Genomic DNA, 15,033 nt, shown 5'->3' with positions numbered 1-15,033 from the left:
GTTCAGTGTACATGAATAGCAAAATAAGTGTTCTCTTTGGGGGAAAAAACAGAGTAGCACACGAGTACTTGTGGCGAAGTAAGGATATTTCAGAGATGGACGCAGAAAATAATCTAGAGAGTCCAGAGCAAGAGATCGAGCTCTTGGAAGACGATTTTGTAGAAGTGGTAGATTTAGATGGTGACGATGAAGCAGAGGAAGGTACGACTGTTATATCGACGAAGACTTTGCAGTCTCTTGAATCTCTGCCACACGTGTTTTGCTAGCATGTCAGTATAAATTCCCGATTTGTAGTAACTAAGTCTAGCATCATAAATAGAAAGTTGTGAACTCAAACGGCAACCTTATATATTACAAGCGAAAGGTAAAAACTCTCAAGACCCCTGCTCATTTGCTCGTAATTATTGCCAAGATAAGAACGTCTGGTAATGCATTTAAGTGGAGTTCGTAAGCTGATAAGTTTGTATTTTCTCCTTACCTTGTTTCTCTACTAGACAATTTCTTTGATTTTTTGGGAGAAATCATTTGTTAATCACTTCTGGCTCTGGCACTGGAAGGGTTTAAGTACCTTAAGGTGGTTTTCTTGTTCAATTAAATACCCCTCCTGTTTTTCCAACCCCCCCCGCCCCCTCCCTCCCTCAGCAGCGGTTTATGCAGATTATGTTAGCTGCCTTGTCGTTTAAGTATAGAAATTTCAACTGAGTGTTGTAGATAATCTTGAATCTCCAATCATTTTTGTTGTTGTTTCCTGGACTCCCTGGTTACACAAGAAAACTTGCACCAGCATCTTAATCAACCACATGCAAAACTAAAACTAACTGTGATGTGATCAAGTATTTTTTCACCCCTCAGGTGATTCAACTATGTTTACACTTACTCCTGGTTAGTTCCTTGTGATATTTTTCTTCATTCTGGAGGGCTGTTGTGATTAGTTTGACATTTGGCCTTATTCAGCCAAAATGTGGGCTGATCAATTCCCTGCCTGCAGTATAACTCAGAGTATAACGTCTCAAAACAACCGATGTTTTAGTCAACTGGCTTCAAATACCTCTCTAATCCTTTACACCCTAACATCAGTATGCAAACTTTCTATACTATGCTTGATAACTTTCCTGAGGTGCTGTCACATGGAGAATTTGTTTAACAATCAAGAGCTTCTTTAGTTGGTGATCATTTCCTTTATTCTCATAACCTAAATGTGTGATTTGGGGATGATATTGTAAGGAGAAACTAGGTGTTAATCAATCTCAGGGGTTAAAGGGTTAACAAATTATACTTCCAGATGGACTTGCAGTTGGAATGGAGGATGTTGGTTTCACAGACAACATGAATGATCAAGATGGTGAAAGTGTTGGCATGGCTGAAAAAGATGATGCAGACTTGAGCTTCCAAAAGCATACCGGTGATTATTACAGTTATGATGTTAAGCAAATTTTATCAGCCACTATATCTTGCCATCAGGAAAATGTAAGGGCTGCAATCATGTCTTTACATCACCAAAAGTTGCTTTAATTGTTGTTGTTTTTTTCGCCAAAGGAGTTTTGAACTGATTTTTACAAATGCCTTGGGATGAACTAGCATTCCATCCAAAGGGGAGCAGTGATACTCCTGGTAGCTTAATTCATTTTAAGGAAACTGGGATAAAATCCAGCAGGGTGAGCCAATCGACTCCAGTTCAGACTTAGGTTTACTTTTTCTTCATCAGCTTCTATCTTCTCAGTGGCAATTGAACCAGTGAATAGTTCAGTGGCAGTTTCTGGTGGAGAAGATGACAAGGCTTACATTTGGCAAATAAAAGATGGACAGACACTTTTGGAGTGCCATGGTAAATAGAAACTTGTGATTCAGTGGAACTGAACATAATGGATTACTTGTTAATTTTTTCATTAAATGTAATTATGATGTTATTAGGCACCTTCAGACTTTCTTTCACAAAGTTACAACATTTTCATAGTTCCAAACTAAGGTAAATCTCAATTTGTAATTTAATGATACACTAACTAACCCTTATGCATTTGTTATAAATCTTTTGCCTTACTTTTAACTATAATTATGAATCTAACACTAATTTGGTAATAAAGTTATTCTTAGACTATAATTTTAAACTTAGTCTCATTAATTTATCTGTCTTTTTTTTGGGAAAGGTGTTGGCATGCTCCTCTATAAATTACTAACTCAGTATATACCTCTAACACTTGTCTAAAGTAAAGTTTACCCAAAGCAACCTTTAGAAATGAAGTTAGTTTTGTATCCTATATTCTGGACTAGACCTAAAAAAGACCAAAGATACTTGTGGCTTCATTCACATTGCTTGTTTGAGCAAAGACATAATTTCTTGTTAATGATTTCATGTTGTTAGAGTGCTTAACAGTGATTTAAAGACAGTTTTATTACCCTAATTAATTGGATTTTTAAATTTACTTAGTGTATAGCATTATGATATCTTTTTTCTTAATTTTATTTTCACAAGGTCATAAAGATTCTGTGACATGCACAGCTTTCAGTCACGATGGGAAATTTGTTGCCACTGGTGATATGAGTGGCTTCATTATTGTCTGGGATGTTGCTACAAAAAAGGAAGTTTGGAGCTTTGAGGCAACAGACCTAGAGGTGAGAGATATATGATGTTATAATTGACTAAACTTTTTAGAACAAGCTACCATTAATGCTACTTATTTTTTAAATAAAAAAAAGTGATTGGAAAAATTGCTTTTAATAGTAACTAAACTAAAATGTTGAAGTGTTGATGTCAGGTTGTCAAAAATTTGTTTGTTGTTGAAGTTCATTTTTACCTATGGCCACCTTGTGAAAAACTGTCCAAACTTTTCTTAACAGTGCAAACTCCCAATAACTTATGAATCAGGGCAAGCTGGCATTTTTGTAAACATCCAGTCAGTCAGTCTGTCTGTCTGTCCCCTGTCCATCTGTCTGTTAGCCAGTCAGTTAGTCAGCCAGGCTGTCTGTCTCTGTCTGTTTGTACTTCTGTCAGTTTCCTTTCAATCCATGCATCAGTCTGTCTGTCTGTTCATCTGTCCATCCTTCTATATATCTACTCACCTACCCATCTGCCCATCCTTCCTTGCATTGATCAACTGATTCATCCACATTTTTTGTGTCATTTCAACCACTGTGAGAATTCCTTTGAAGTTGTTTTTCCAGTAATTGTCTTGATGTAAATTTTCAGTGGCTAGAATGGCACAATGAGGCAAATGTGCTCCTAGCCGGGACAGCAGATGGTAATGTGTGGATGTGGAAAATTCCAAGCTCAGATTGCAAGACATTCCAAGGTCATGGATGCCGATCAACATGTGGGATGTTCATGAAAGATGGTAAAGAAAATTAACCAGAGCAATTATTCCAGTTTAGCATTGGTCAGCAGTAATCTGGGATTGCTTTGGTTTTCCTTTAAATTGCCTTTTTGTTTACTGATTAGATTCAGAACTTAAAACAAGATTTACTTTTTCACTCATCTCTCCACACCTTGAGCAGTTTGTTCTTTTAATTAGCTCTTTTTCTGTTGAAATGTGCTGTGTTTGACATGTCTGGTGGCCAATAACTAAGCTCTTTTTTTGTCAACCTTTGGACCTCAAGAACAATTTAACTTTCTCCTGATGAAACACTATAGATTAAACCATTCACAAGGTATTTCAAAAGAACAGAATTGTGATTTCCAAGAATCAAAAATTCTGCTCTAGTGTTCAAACTTTTTGAGATAATCATCATTTGGCTTTTTCAACAATGAAATAATTGTAATGCTTCAAGTCTTGTTGGAAATTTGTAATAGGTAAGAGAGCAAGTGTTGGATATGAGGATGGAACTTTGAAACTCTGGGACTTACGACAAGGAATGCATACTTTTCATTTATCAGGTAAAAATCCGAGGTACTTGTTTCAGGGACATTTTTCATTGATGCACAGGTTGATCTAGAAGGTCCTAGCTTAGAGAGACACAGATAAAAACTTCTATGTGCTTATTGCTGTCTACTTTACCCTAACTTAATACCTTAACTTCAGGACGCATATTTTCCATACATATTCTCTCTACATTTCCTAATTGGTATTACAATCAAAAGCTTCTTTAGTCAGTGATCATTCCCTTCATTCTCACAACCATGATGTTTAATTCAGGGGTGAGAGGGTGAGGAGAAACTAGTTTCTAGTCACTCTTAAGGGGCAATTGGCCAAACCCTGTCACTGTATGGAATGACCAAGAAGGAATTTTTCCACACAATGTCATTATATTTTCAAGCACAAAGGTGATGAGGAGAAAGAAAAGCATCAATTACAGGGGATAGTGTTTGATCCAAAACCAAATTCTCAGACCTAAAATTATCATAAATGTATGGCAGAAAGTGAGGAGAATTGATATTTAGATCTCAGGAGTGAAATGTTTATAATAGAGATTGGTGGCCTGGATTATATGTTGGAAAAGGCTTTACTTGTGGACACAAGAGTTATTTTTATGGAATTTAAGACTAATCAAGTATTGTGATATGAAACATTGATTGACAATATTTTGCTTCAGATCTATTGTGAGTTTTAGATTGTAAATTTGGTGCAACTGATGTATAGTATGTTTATTGTAATTCATTTAACCATTTGAAATTGTAGATTTATTAAAGTAAGGTCAATATGGATGGGATAAATAGAAATATTTTGCAGTCATACAAAAAAGTATAGATTGTGATTTGCAATAGTCTAAGTTAAATGTTTCACTCTGACAAAGGGCTAACACTCAAAATGTCAGCTTTTAAACTCTTTGCAGTGGCCAATTTACTTATTAACTCAGTTGATAATACTAAATTACTCTGTTATACTCTCCCACTGACGCAGCACCACAGTTACTTACCCCCTTTATTCTTAAGTTAAAGCCTTTTTAATTTGAATAATAAGTTTAGCAGGCAAACAACTTGTTCAGTTTCTTGTTATAGATGGCACAGCTCACCAGGGCTCTGTAACATGTATAGATGGACATAGAGATAATGTTCTTGTGGCAACAGGATCAGAAGACTCCACTGTCAAAATAGTCAACACAAACAGTGGGAAGGTAAAAAAGTCTTGAGTGTTTTTTCTTTTTCTGTATATTACATAAGACATAGTTAAAAGGCTCAAGGGTTTAACACAGTTTCTTGCTCCTTGTTTTAACCCTTTACCTCCCATAAGTGACTAAAAGAGAAGTTCTCCTTACAATATCAATACGATATCAAGCATAGGAGTGATGAGAATAAAGTAAAATGTAAATTAAGGGATTATTAGTAGATCCAATACCAAATTCTCCAAATGGACATCATAAGAATTGTATGGCAGACAGTAAGGAGAATTACTAAATGAGATCTTGGGAGTTATAGGGTTTACATAGCTGTTGATGAGTAATCCTTCAAATGGTTTTAAATATTTTTAGGATTGCTTAAAAATACCCTGGAAGAAATTTTGTACAATGGCCATTTCCTAGTTATGAATGGAATTGAATGCATAAATTACAAGTAATTGGTAAAGATGTGTGGATTGATTCCATTCAACATTTTCTTGAAGGTTTATGCAAGGTTTGTATAATACCTGTGGTATTTGAACTGAATAGTGTCCAGTTTTGCATGTAATCTAGTGAAACAACATGGTATCTATACTAACCTGGCTCTCTTAAAATTGTAATTTGCCTTCCTCTTTTATATTCATTACATACATACTGCATGTCATGTATACTCATTGACAGCCCTGGAAGCACCATGAGAGGTTAAGATCTTGTTAAGAACACAGCTTTTTGACTTTGGCTACAGACTTTTCAGTAAGATACCAGTAAGCAGCCTTTAATTGCTTATAGGTGACTGTATGCCTTGCTGCTAAGAGTAGCCTGCAAAATGGGGCTGTTTTTGTTTGCCTTGTTGTTTTTCTTTGATCTAATTATTTCGTCAATCTGCTTTTTTTTCCTCAGGTACTGAGTACTTTGGCTGCAGGTTTTCAATCCGAGAATGACAGTGACCCACCACCATCTATTGAAGCTGTTGGATTCTCTCCTCAGTAAGAATTTGAATTATCAAAAGTATGAATTCATTTCTTGGAAGTATTGATTCGAAATTTGACAAAAGCAACCACTTGAACCTCAAAATATGTTATTGAGGGACTGGATTGACTGTTGCTGTCACTGTGGTGATTGAGGTGGTCTTTGTCAAAGTTGTCATCATCATTTCTATTATAACCTTTTTTAAGGCAATTCAAAATTTATTCATAACTTTATAGAGAGTAGCTGAGTAGAGTTGGGGGGGGGGGGGGAGTCTTAATCCCATTTCTCACACAAATTTACAAAAACCAATGCATCACATTATACTTCGACTCACAGTATTTCATGTTACGAATTTAAAAGGGACAGTTTCTTTAAAATTCACTTGACATTAATTTTGGTCTTAATCATGTGCATGTATAACTCTTTGCCACCTCCATGTCAGAGAAGGCATTGATTACTGCAAGTTGTTTTTCAGTGCTTTATTTTGTGTTTATCATGACTTGTCCACAGGCAACCCATGCTAGCAACAGCATCATTAAGTGGGGTCCTTGGGGTGTGGGATCTGTCATCATACAGGCTTCGTCAGGAGTGTAAACATCCGGTGAGTTAAAAGAATTTTTATCCTTTTACTCCAAAACTCCAATCAGTAATTCTCCCAACTGACAGCCATACATTTCGTTGTAAATGAGACAGGAAAATTTGGTATTTTCTTGAGATAAAAGCCTAAAGTGGATGAGCTTGTCTTTATTTGAAAAACATATTAAGCTTTATTTGCACCTTTAGGGAGGGATAGTGCGATTGAAGTGGGATGCTGCAACACCTCTAATATATACTGGATGTCTGGATGGTGTGGTGCGTCTATGGGACAGTCGATCAGGAAATTGTGAACGAGAGTGGTATGGTCACAATGGGGAAATACTGGATCTTGCTGTGGCCAAGTAATACAATCTCTTTGTTTTACACATCATGTTTCTGTACACCCTTCCTTAACATCTATGTCTCATAGTCAATAATGTGAGATTATTTTGACAGATTTGCAAACTTTGCTCTTGGGTTATAACTTATATGGACGTAGTTGAAATCAGTTCACCCCAAAAAGTTACATCTTTATACCCTAACAACGTGTGCATTTTCGCCATACTGTTTTCTGTACACTTCCCAAGGTGCTGACATGGAGAATTTGTTTAACAGTCAAATCAGAGCATCTTTAATTGGTGATCATTTCCTTTATTCTTGGTTAGAACATCTGACTGCTATAGAACAGAAAATTGACTTTTAGCTGAAATCTGAAGGTTTTTTTTCCTTTTTCCTGGACAATTAATACTGCAGCTCTTTAGAATAGAAAATATCTTAACTCTTTAACTCCCAGAATTTTATTAGTAATTCTCCTCATTTTCTGCCATTATTTTCTTGTAATGCTAGTGTAGAGAATTTGGTATTTGACCAACTAATGATACCCTAATTCATGTTTTTCTCTATTTACATCACTTGTCTGCTTGGTATTGAATTGATAAATACCATTTTGGTCACTCTTAACCCTTTAACTCCCATGAGTGATCAAGACAGAATTTCTCCTTACAATATCAATACAATATCAACCAGATAACTGATGAGAATAAAGAAGAATATCAATTTAGGGATAATTGGTTGATCCAATACTAAATTCTCTGAACTAACATTATAAGAATTCTATCGTTGATAGTAAGGAGAATTAGAAATTTGATCTGGGAGTTAAAGGGTTAAGAGTTAAAGAGATAAGTGGTAAAAAAGGCTCACTAACCCCTAACACTTTTCATGTTGAAAAATTATGAATGAAGTGCTTGATTGAGTTCATAAGGATTGAAATGTTGGACGTGTAAGTCTGTGATGCTTTCAAAAATTGATGACATATAATTTAACTCTCTATTTTGCAGAGATGGGAGCTTTTTATTAACAGGATCAGGGGATAGTACAGCAAGAGTGTTCACAGTACAAACACCTGGAAGATGACAAAAGTTAGCTTCATCCCAGAGGAGTTGTAAAATTAAATTGTCACCAATAAAAACATATTAATTATCACCTCTTTGTCCTAAGGTTTGTTACTGCAAGGTAAAAATCACAAACTAATACGAAAAAGACACCCTCAATTGGTTGGTAAAGACTAAAAACTACTGAAGAGAGAAATTAAAGATTTTGACACAAGGATTTAAATATCAGGTAGAAGCTGTTAACTTGATCTAACACCAAATTCTCTTTACTAATTTACAAGAAAATGTGTAGCAGCTAAAGGGGAGAATTAACAATCTGATCTTGAGAGTTATAAGGTTAAGTCTCTTTATTCTGCTGTAATGGACAGAGTGAAGTGATGACTTTGACTTGGAAAGGCCCATGAAGAGGGCTTTTGCTGGTATCATTCCAATTTTTTTCCACTCTGTGTTTCTTTGGCATTAAACTGCTATCTCTTCCCACTTCTCACTCTCCTTTGGATTCCTTGGGTGCTTCTAGCATTCTTTCCCTTTGTTTTGCTTTGATTAGTTCAAGTCTCTTCCTGTCTACATGTCTCTTGAGGAAAATAAAGGACGAGATTCCACTCGTGACTATCACCACCCTTAAAAAATTAACAATAGAAAAACGTCAAACATGTTGATCAACTAAAATTCTCCTTAATTTCTCTGAAAGTACATCGTTTAGTTGACTCTGTATGTCCTAACTTCAAAATACATATTCTTTATAGATTTCCTATAGAATTGACAAGGAGAATTTGTTTCACGATCAAAAACTTAATTGGTTGGTAATTGTTTTCTTTATTCTCATGACCTTAATGCTTCATTCAGCGGTGATATTAGGAGGAAAAATTAAATGCTTGTCACTATTGGGGTGTAAATTCTATAGCAGGGTCCCCTAAGCTCAAAATGGGGTTGGGACGTGGACTACTTTACACCCTAGCACTAAATTTTGAGAAACTTTGTTTCCGAATGAAATTATCAGTAAAACAACACTGCGAATTTAAGATATTCGATTCAAAAACAGACCTTAAGGGAGTGAAGAGAAAATGGATCATACGATCGTTAGCTGAGATATACCGACACATTACAATTCCTTACCATCCAATAGCGACCATTCGCATTCCCGATTCATACATTGGAGCCATTTTTCAATCTGTGTTACTGCAACGCAGAATCACTTTCACTCGCTGCTTGGGTATATCCGCCGCTCGCGCGTTACGTCTCCTCCGCCATATTGAAAGATGAAAGAGCCTGGTAAAGAAAAAGTGAAGCTTCGCAATTACTCCTGGCCCCATCCCCCTGAGGAGTCTTGAGAAGGCTCACTTGCCAGCGATTATTGAAGTTTGAACAGTACAAAACGCGTCTAACAAACGCTGCGGTATTTCTAATGGATTTCATCTTCATTATATTGCTTCATCAACTTCTTGGTGAAGGATTTTGAGAGGTCGTGGGTCGTGAGCTCAGCACAGCAGGGGTGGGTAGGAGGCACTCCTCCATCATTACCCCCCCCCCCCCCTTCCCCACCAAGAGATCCTTCTGTAGAAGCCAGGGAGAAGTAAACTGAAAATGTTAATGAGACAACAAGTGCATAATTTAACAAATTTCATTTAATAATTTATACTAACCCTTTGGGATAACACAATCTAACAAATGTATATAGCTAATATGCTAAAAATAACTAACCGTGAGGAATCTCCGATATGCTTGTCAAAGGTGCCAGTGATAAGTTTATGGCAAAATTGACTCATTCCTGCATCTCTGCACTTTTCTAAATAATGCGCAGTAGTATTTTTTGCTTCTTTTAAGTTTGAATGACTTCAAAATTTAAATCCCAAATATCAATTGAGATCAACAGCCATGTCTCATTGCCTGAGAATCAAGTCCACAGAGGAAACCTCTACTCTTCCACCTCTTTGTTCACTCAAAAATAAATGACTAACATAAATATTTGCACTTCAGAATATAGTAAGTGGACTGAAAATCAGCCATAAAGAGAAAAATAATTGCAACTAAAAATAAATACAGTTTTTGCTAGATAAAGCCCCAAAAGGGAAATTGCAAACATCACAACAAAAAGCTTTTGAGCAGTTCTTCCACAGGGAAGTTTTCCCCATAAGCATTCCAAAGAACAGTTTTTGATAAGTTTTGTGTGTGTCTTCCCAATAGAGAGGACAATGGTAAGTCCTGTAGCAGTCATCTCAATGTGAAACACCAAGGTTTTGAACTGCAAATTTTAAGTTACACCCACTGTTTACAACATATTCTACAATAGCACTTCTAGAAAGTACAGCTCAATAGCTAAATTGTCTGATTTTAGACTCAAAGTAATCATTAGGATTAAGGAGTGTAAATACGGCAAATATGTAAAGCATGTAAAAAAAATCTAAGTGCTACATGACCAAAAACATTAACAAATTCTCTCAAAACATTTTAAAGTTCATAGTTTAACATACACTTTGCTATATTTTCAACTAAATTGTAAATTGTTTTGTAAATGAAATATTGTTGTCCAAATATTCATAGACACAAAACAGGGATAATTAAGCTCTTGAATTTTACCAGAGCAATTTTTTTTTTCAAATCATTCATGTCATAAGCTGGATTAGATTTATTTTTAACAATTATCTTTAAAATAGAGTATAAATTCATATGTACCTGACACTTATCATATAATTTTTTTTTGATTGATTCAATATTTAACCAAAAGATCTATGAGAATCATCAACTCCCTCCAAGCAGCACTCAAAAGAATTCCCAGGAAATGATAGAACAGTAAAAACAAAAACTAGCTTTGCCCAAGAAAAAGTAACTCTGATCAAAGATAGTGTGTCACACAAATATCATTAGTATTATTTCCTCAATTCCATGAAAAATTCATGATGGATATGATAAAATAAGAAAATATGGTTTAAAAAATTTGAGCTCAGAGAATAATGTCCTCATGTTATTACCACCAGAATTCCATTGATTCTACATTAAAATTCTAGATTTGACCGGTTTAACCAACAAAAGCATGTTAAAGAGTATGGTTAAATGAAAATTTCCTTACTGGTAGTCTTTGCTGCTAATTTATTCTGATTTTTTTTCAATCCAACAGAACCCTTTAACCTCAAAGAGTGATAGGCATCTATTTTCTCACAAGAACTTCACTGCTGAATTGAATGCTAAAGTCATTAGGGAAAAGATCTTATGTGTTAAACAAATTCTCCTGGTCAGTACCAAATGAAATGTGTAAAGAACAGTATGGAGAATATGCAAACTGATGTTAGGGACTTAAGGATTAAGTTAGAACCTAGTCTCTATGGAATGAGAAGCTAAATCTCTTTCTTGGTGCCAGTGTCTGGGTACTTTTCTCCTCAGTCCTCTTCACTGGAACTTTGTAATGAAACTCTCTCAAGAAAATCTGAAGGGTGTTTGGCAAAGGAAGATCACTGACTCCTTGAAATGTTGTGTGGCTGCAAATCACTGCACGGCACAGATCTTGCAGTGAAACTGGATTCCTCCTATGCAATGGCTTTAGCAAAAGAGGTTCATAGTACATGCACTGCTCAGCTCGAGAGTAATGCTGTAACAGCTGGCAAACACTTGTGGAGTGAAAGGAGTAATCACTAGGTTTATCAAAGCTGTAGCGATGTTTCCACTGTTCAATCCGTGCATGATAAGTACGAGAGTATCGACGGAAACTCACAGAGAACAGGTAGTGATATTGTGCACTATCACGCAGCAGAAAAGTTCCATCTGGAAGGCCTTCCAACACCTGAAGCAAAAATTTGAGAATCTGGATTAAACCCTTTTACCTCCATGGGCAACCTAGAGCTAGTTTCTCCTTCCTATGTCACAAAAATAACACATTGACAAGTGATGAGAATAAAGAAAAATATCAACTAAGGAATACAATTTGATTTGCCAGCAACACTAAATTCGCAGAACTACCATGGGAGGAAATGAAAGGCCGATAGTAAGGAGAATTTTTGTACTGAAGCCTATACCTCCACTTACTGCTGTCTGTTAGCTTGTAAACAGGCTCTCATGTTTAGGTGTTTTCACAAGCACAGCCACCTATTAAATCAGCAACAGCCCCTTGTGGAAAAAGTTATTGAAATCCTTGCGTGATGAGATAAAGAGGTTCTTGTATCTTTCCCATAATCCCTTGTCTTCTTTGTTCATTGATAACTAAATATTATACCTTGTGTATGTATACCTTGTGTAGTGTCCAAGGGAATAATTTTTAATTTTTTAGTTACTACTTCAATCTTGTCAGGTTTCCGTGACAGTTTGCATGAAGTCATAAATGCAGACTGGTAACAAGAATTAACCCTTTAAATCCTAAGAGTGACTAGCATGTAAATTCTTATTACAGCATTCCTGTTGAATCAAGCATTAATGTCAGGAGAATAAAGGAGATGACAGAAAAGTAGAGATGGTAAGTTTTGAGCTCAGTGAAAAAAACTAAGAAAGATGTTTTTTGTCTTGTCACGAGCATGGGACAAAGAAAAATTCTGAGTCTTCATGAGGAATCAAACCTCAAACCTTCAGATTTGCGCTCCAATACTCTACCACTGAACGACAAAGACTCTTCGGTGAGCGGGGTCTATTACGAAGTTCACATGACACACGTCCCGCATACTGCTAGGATCAACAATGTCGATAGTGTACTGTTTTTGACAAAACTACTTTTCTTGTCCCACACTTGTTACAAGATGAAAAAACATCTTTCTTAATAAAGGAGATGATTCCTAATAATAGAAGCCCTAATTGAAATACAAGTTCTCCTTGTCATAACCACAGGAAATGTATAGAGAACACTTTGGAGAATACACAGCTTGAAACTCGATACGAATAATAAGGTATATTAATGGAGTGGCACAGAGCCAAGCTTTACTGACAAAAATAATCGGATGACCAAAATCAACCCACACATGACATCTATGAGAAGTAGTTCCCAGTAACATCTATTGCAAAGCACCCACTCGAGTTGTTTTTTTGCAGTTTTTGTAGTTTTAATCAATGCGTATCAGCACTTTAATTACCATGAGGAACATTTTGAGGAAATAGCTAATGTGATGATGAAAAAAATTATGTTTGCTCTGCTGTAAAACCCAATATATTAAAACATTTAGTTCCCATTAACAAATATCTGATATAAATAAAGTGCCTTAGGCTCTTTCTATCTACACCAGCCTCTGAATTCCTTTTTATGGCAGAATAACAGATGCATTCTTATGCAGAACAAAGGTATTTTACCATAAAAGGCTTAAATTTCAATATCCTTTGACACTCTCAAGAAACTATCTCATTTTTTTCCAGACTCAAGGATAAACCCTTTTAAAGTTCATGACATTATGAAATTTAAGAGGCACATTATGAACGCATCCTGTTTTTAAAATACTTTGTACAAATTTAGATTAGACTCTCAAGAATTGACAGGTGCCATATTCACATCTTTAACTGAGGCAAAAGGATAAATTGCAGCTAGATCAGAGACATCTTATTAATACCTTAATTAGGGAAACCTTTTCCGCACTTTGGGGTAAATATTTTACTCGAGTTTTTTTTTTTTCTAACGCGTCGTAAAACTGTACCTTAATACGCTTTCATTGGCCGAGTCAAAACAGTGCTCTATTCCAAAAGATGAGAGTAAGTAACAAGATTAAGTAGCAAGAAAACGAAATCTACCTGAAAACCTTTTACTTTCTCATATCAAGCAATAATTTTACAAGCGTTTTCAAATGAAAGTCGCCCCTAACAAAATAACTATTTTCAAAAAATCCCCTATGTTGGATATTTCTCCGTCGACATTATTACTTGGCATAAGTCCTCATAACATCGTACCAATATACACCATTATCTAGCTAATTAAATTGAAGCTCACCTTTTCAGCCTCAAATCTATTAATTTTTCCCCAGTACCACGGGCAATTCGTGATAGATGCGATATCGTTTATAAGGAAATACTCCAATTTATGCTGGGCTGCTTTCATTCGAGCCTTTTCCTTTCGCCTTCGTTCAAATTCTTCAAGGCTAATAGCATTGGATTGATTGCAGTCTTGATTTGCCTCACGAGGAAGTGAAGGGGATCGGAGGGTTTGAACTGCTGCATTATAGCCATCTCCCACAACTTCTGTATTTGAATCTTCCCTTCGAAACCCCCACGAAAGCGAGAATCTTCTTCTCCTCGCACTTTGAAACCCGCCATCGCCATCTTTCCCAGCTGATCGTGAACCCAGTAAACTAAGTGGTCTCCGGCGTCGCACTTGAGGATTTGTTCTCCGTTGCAAAGCTTCCAACTCAGCTTTCTCTCTCACCCGTTTCGCTTCTTGCAGACAACGAGCGTGATAGCTTAGACCATTTTCATCACGGTCACTTTTACGATTCTTATCAGCGGAAGTTTTTGCAGATTCTTTTGAACTTCTACGTCGAGAAACTTTTTTCGCTAACCATCGTAAGCTACGAGAATTCGAAGGCAGCTCTGGGTCAAGATCGATCAAATTTGGACAACTTTTCTCACTGGATGAATTGCAGCTGGAATGTTCCTCTTGAAAATCTGAAGTACAACTGCAAGCAACGGACGAAGTGCTTTTGACGTCCTCAGGGACAAAATCTTCTGAGTCGCTTAGAACAACTCTCAACAAGTCGCGATCCAAATCGTCGCCGTCTTTCGCTTCTCTATCGTTACGTTCTCGATGACTTCGACGACGAGAGGACCACGGCCAACCTCCTCCTTCGGCCATAATTCGCTTCTAACCTAACAGTTCCTTGTCCATGAGCAGATGCTGCTATTTCCCGTTTTATTTTTAGCCAAGAAGGACGCTTCAGGCGCTTACGTCCGTTCACGAGCAACTCGATGGTTATTTGTTTGCCATCTGATTTTTAGTTCCCAGGCTTTCCGCTAGGACCTCAATCTGAAAAACCGAAAGATTCCGAGTCTCTGCGAGTATCTTCAATATTTTGCCGAACATTTGCGAAGAATGGAAGGGGGCATCGCAGGGGAAGTCTCTCTTTCTTTCAATTTCTTCTCTGACAAAAATAATTGTTCGAGAAGAAAATTATAG

At 36.5% G+C, this 15,033-nt stretch overlaps 2 protein-coding genes and 1 long non-coding RNA gene across 3 annotated transcripts; 1 reads left to right on the top strand and 2 right to left on the bottom strand.

Annotated features, from left to right (window-relative positions):
* The first annotated feature begins 16 nt into the window (after positions 1-16).
* Positions 17-8,055, top strand: LOC113683422 (angio-associated migratory cell protein). The gene is made up of 11 exons (XM_027200668.2): positions 17-201; positions 1,283-1,402; positions 1,706-1,825; positions 2,471-2,610; positions 3,185-3,329; positions 3,785-3,868; positions 4,931-5,046; positions 5,929-6,014; positions 6,508-6,598; positions 6,781-6,935; positions 7,911-8,055. The coding sequence occupies exons 1-11, from the start codon at positions 96-98 to the stop codon at positions 7,984-7,986; spliced, it is 1,239 nt and encodes a 412-aa protein (XP_027056469.2). The 5' UTR covers positions 17-95; the 3' UTR covers positions 7,987-8,055.
* LOC149034071 (uncharacterized) lies at positions 7,903-9,490 on the bottom strand. Its single transcript, XR_016182821.1, has 2 exons — positions 9,081-9,490; positions 7,903-8,584 (listed from the first exon to the last, which is right to left on the bottom strand). It is a non-coding gene; the product is annotated as an uncharacterized LOC149034071 (long non-coding RNA).
* Positions 9,491-9,571: 81 nt separating this feature from the next.
* On the bottom strand, positions 9,572-14,845 carry LOC113683433 (uncharacterized). Its single transcript, XM_027200676.2, has 2 exons — positions 13,855-14,845; positions 9,572-11,739 (listed from the first exon to the last, which is right to left on the bottom strand). Exons 1-2 carry the CDS (start codon positions 14,710-14,712, stop codon positions 11,275-11,277), a joined length of 1,323 nt encoding a protein of 440 aa, XP_027056477.2. The 5' UTR covers positions 14,713-14,845; the 3' UTR covers positions 9,572-11,274.
* Positions 14,846-15,033: the final 188 nt, after the last annotated feature.

Source organism: Pocillopora damicornis, chromosome 14 (genome assembly GCF_964200805.1).
Source record: "Pocillopora damicornis chromosome 14, jaPocDami1.2, whole genome shotgun sequence".
NCBI classification, from domain to species: Eukaryota; Metazoa; Cnidaria; class Anthozoa; order Scleractinia; family Pocilloporidae; genus Pocillopora; species Pocillopora damicornis.
Note: the sequence above shows the minus strand (reverse complement) of the source record. Positions and strands in the feature narration are given on the sequence as shown.

Excerpts from the sequence above, each read along its gene's own strand:
- LOC113683422 (XM_027200668.2), top strand. The coding sequence starts at position 96 with ATGGACGCAGAAAATAATCTAGAGAGTCCAGAGCAAGAGATCGAGCTC. Across the intron at positions 202-1,282 it reads TGACGATGAAGCAGAGGAAG|ATGGACTTGCAGTTGGAATG; the intron begins GTACGACTGTTA and ends TTATACTTCCAG. Across the intron at positions 6,015-6,507 it reads GCTGTTGGATTCTCTCCTCA|GCAACCCATGCTAGCAACAG; the intron begins GTAAGAATTTGA and ends ACTTGTCCACAG.
- LOC113683433 (XM_027200676.2), bottom strand. The coding sequence starts at position 14,712 with ATGGCCGAAGGAGGAGGTTGGCCGTGGTCCTCTCGTCGTCGAAGTCAT. Across the intron at positions 11,740-13,854 it reads ATAGATTTGAGGCTGAAAAG|GTGTTGGAAGGCCTTCCAGA; the intron begins GTGAGCTTCAAT and ends TTTTTGCTTCAG.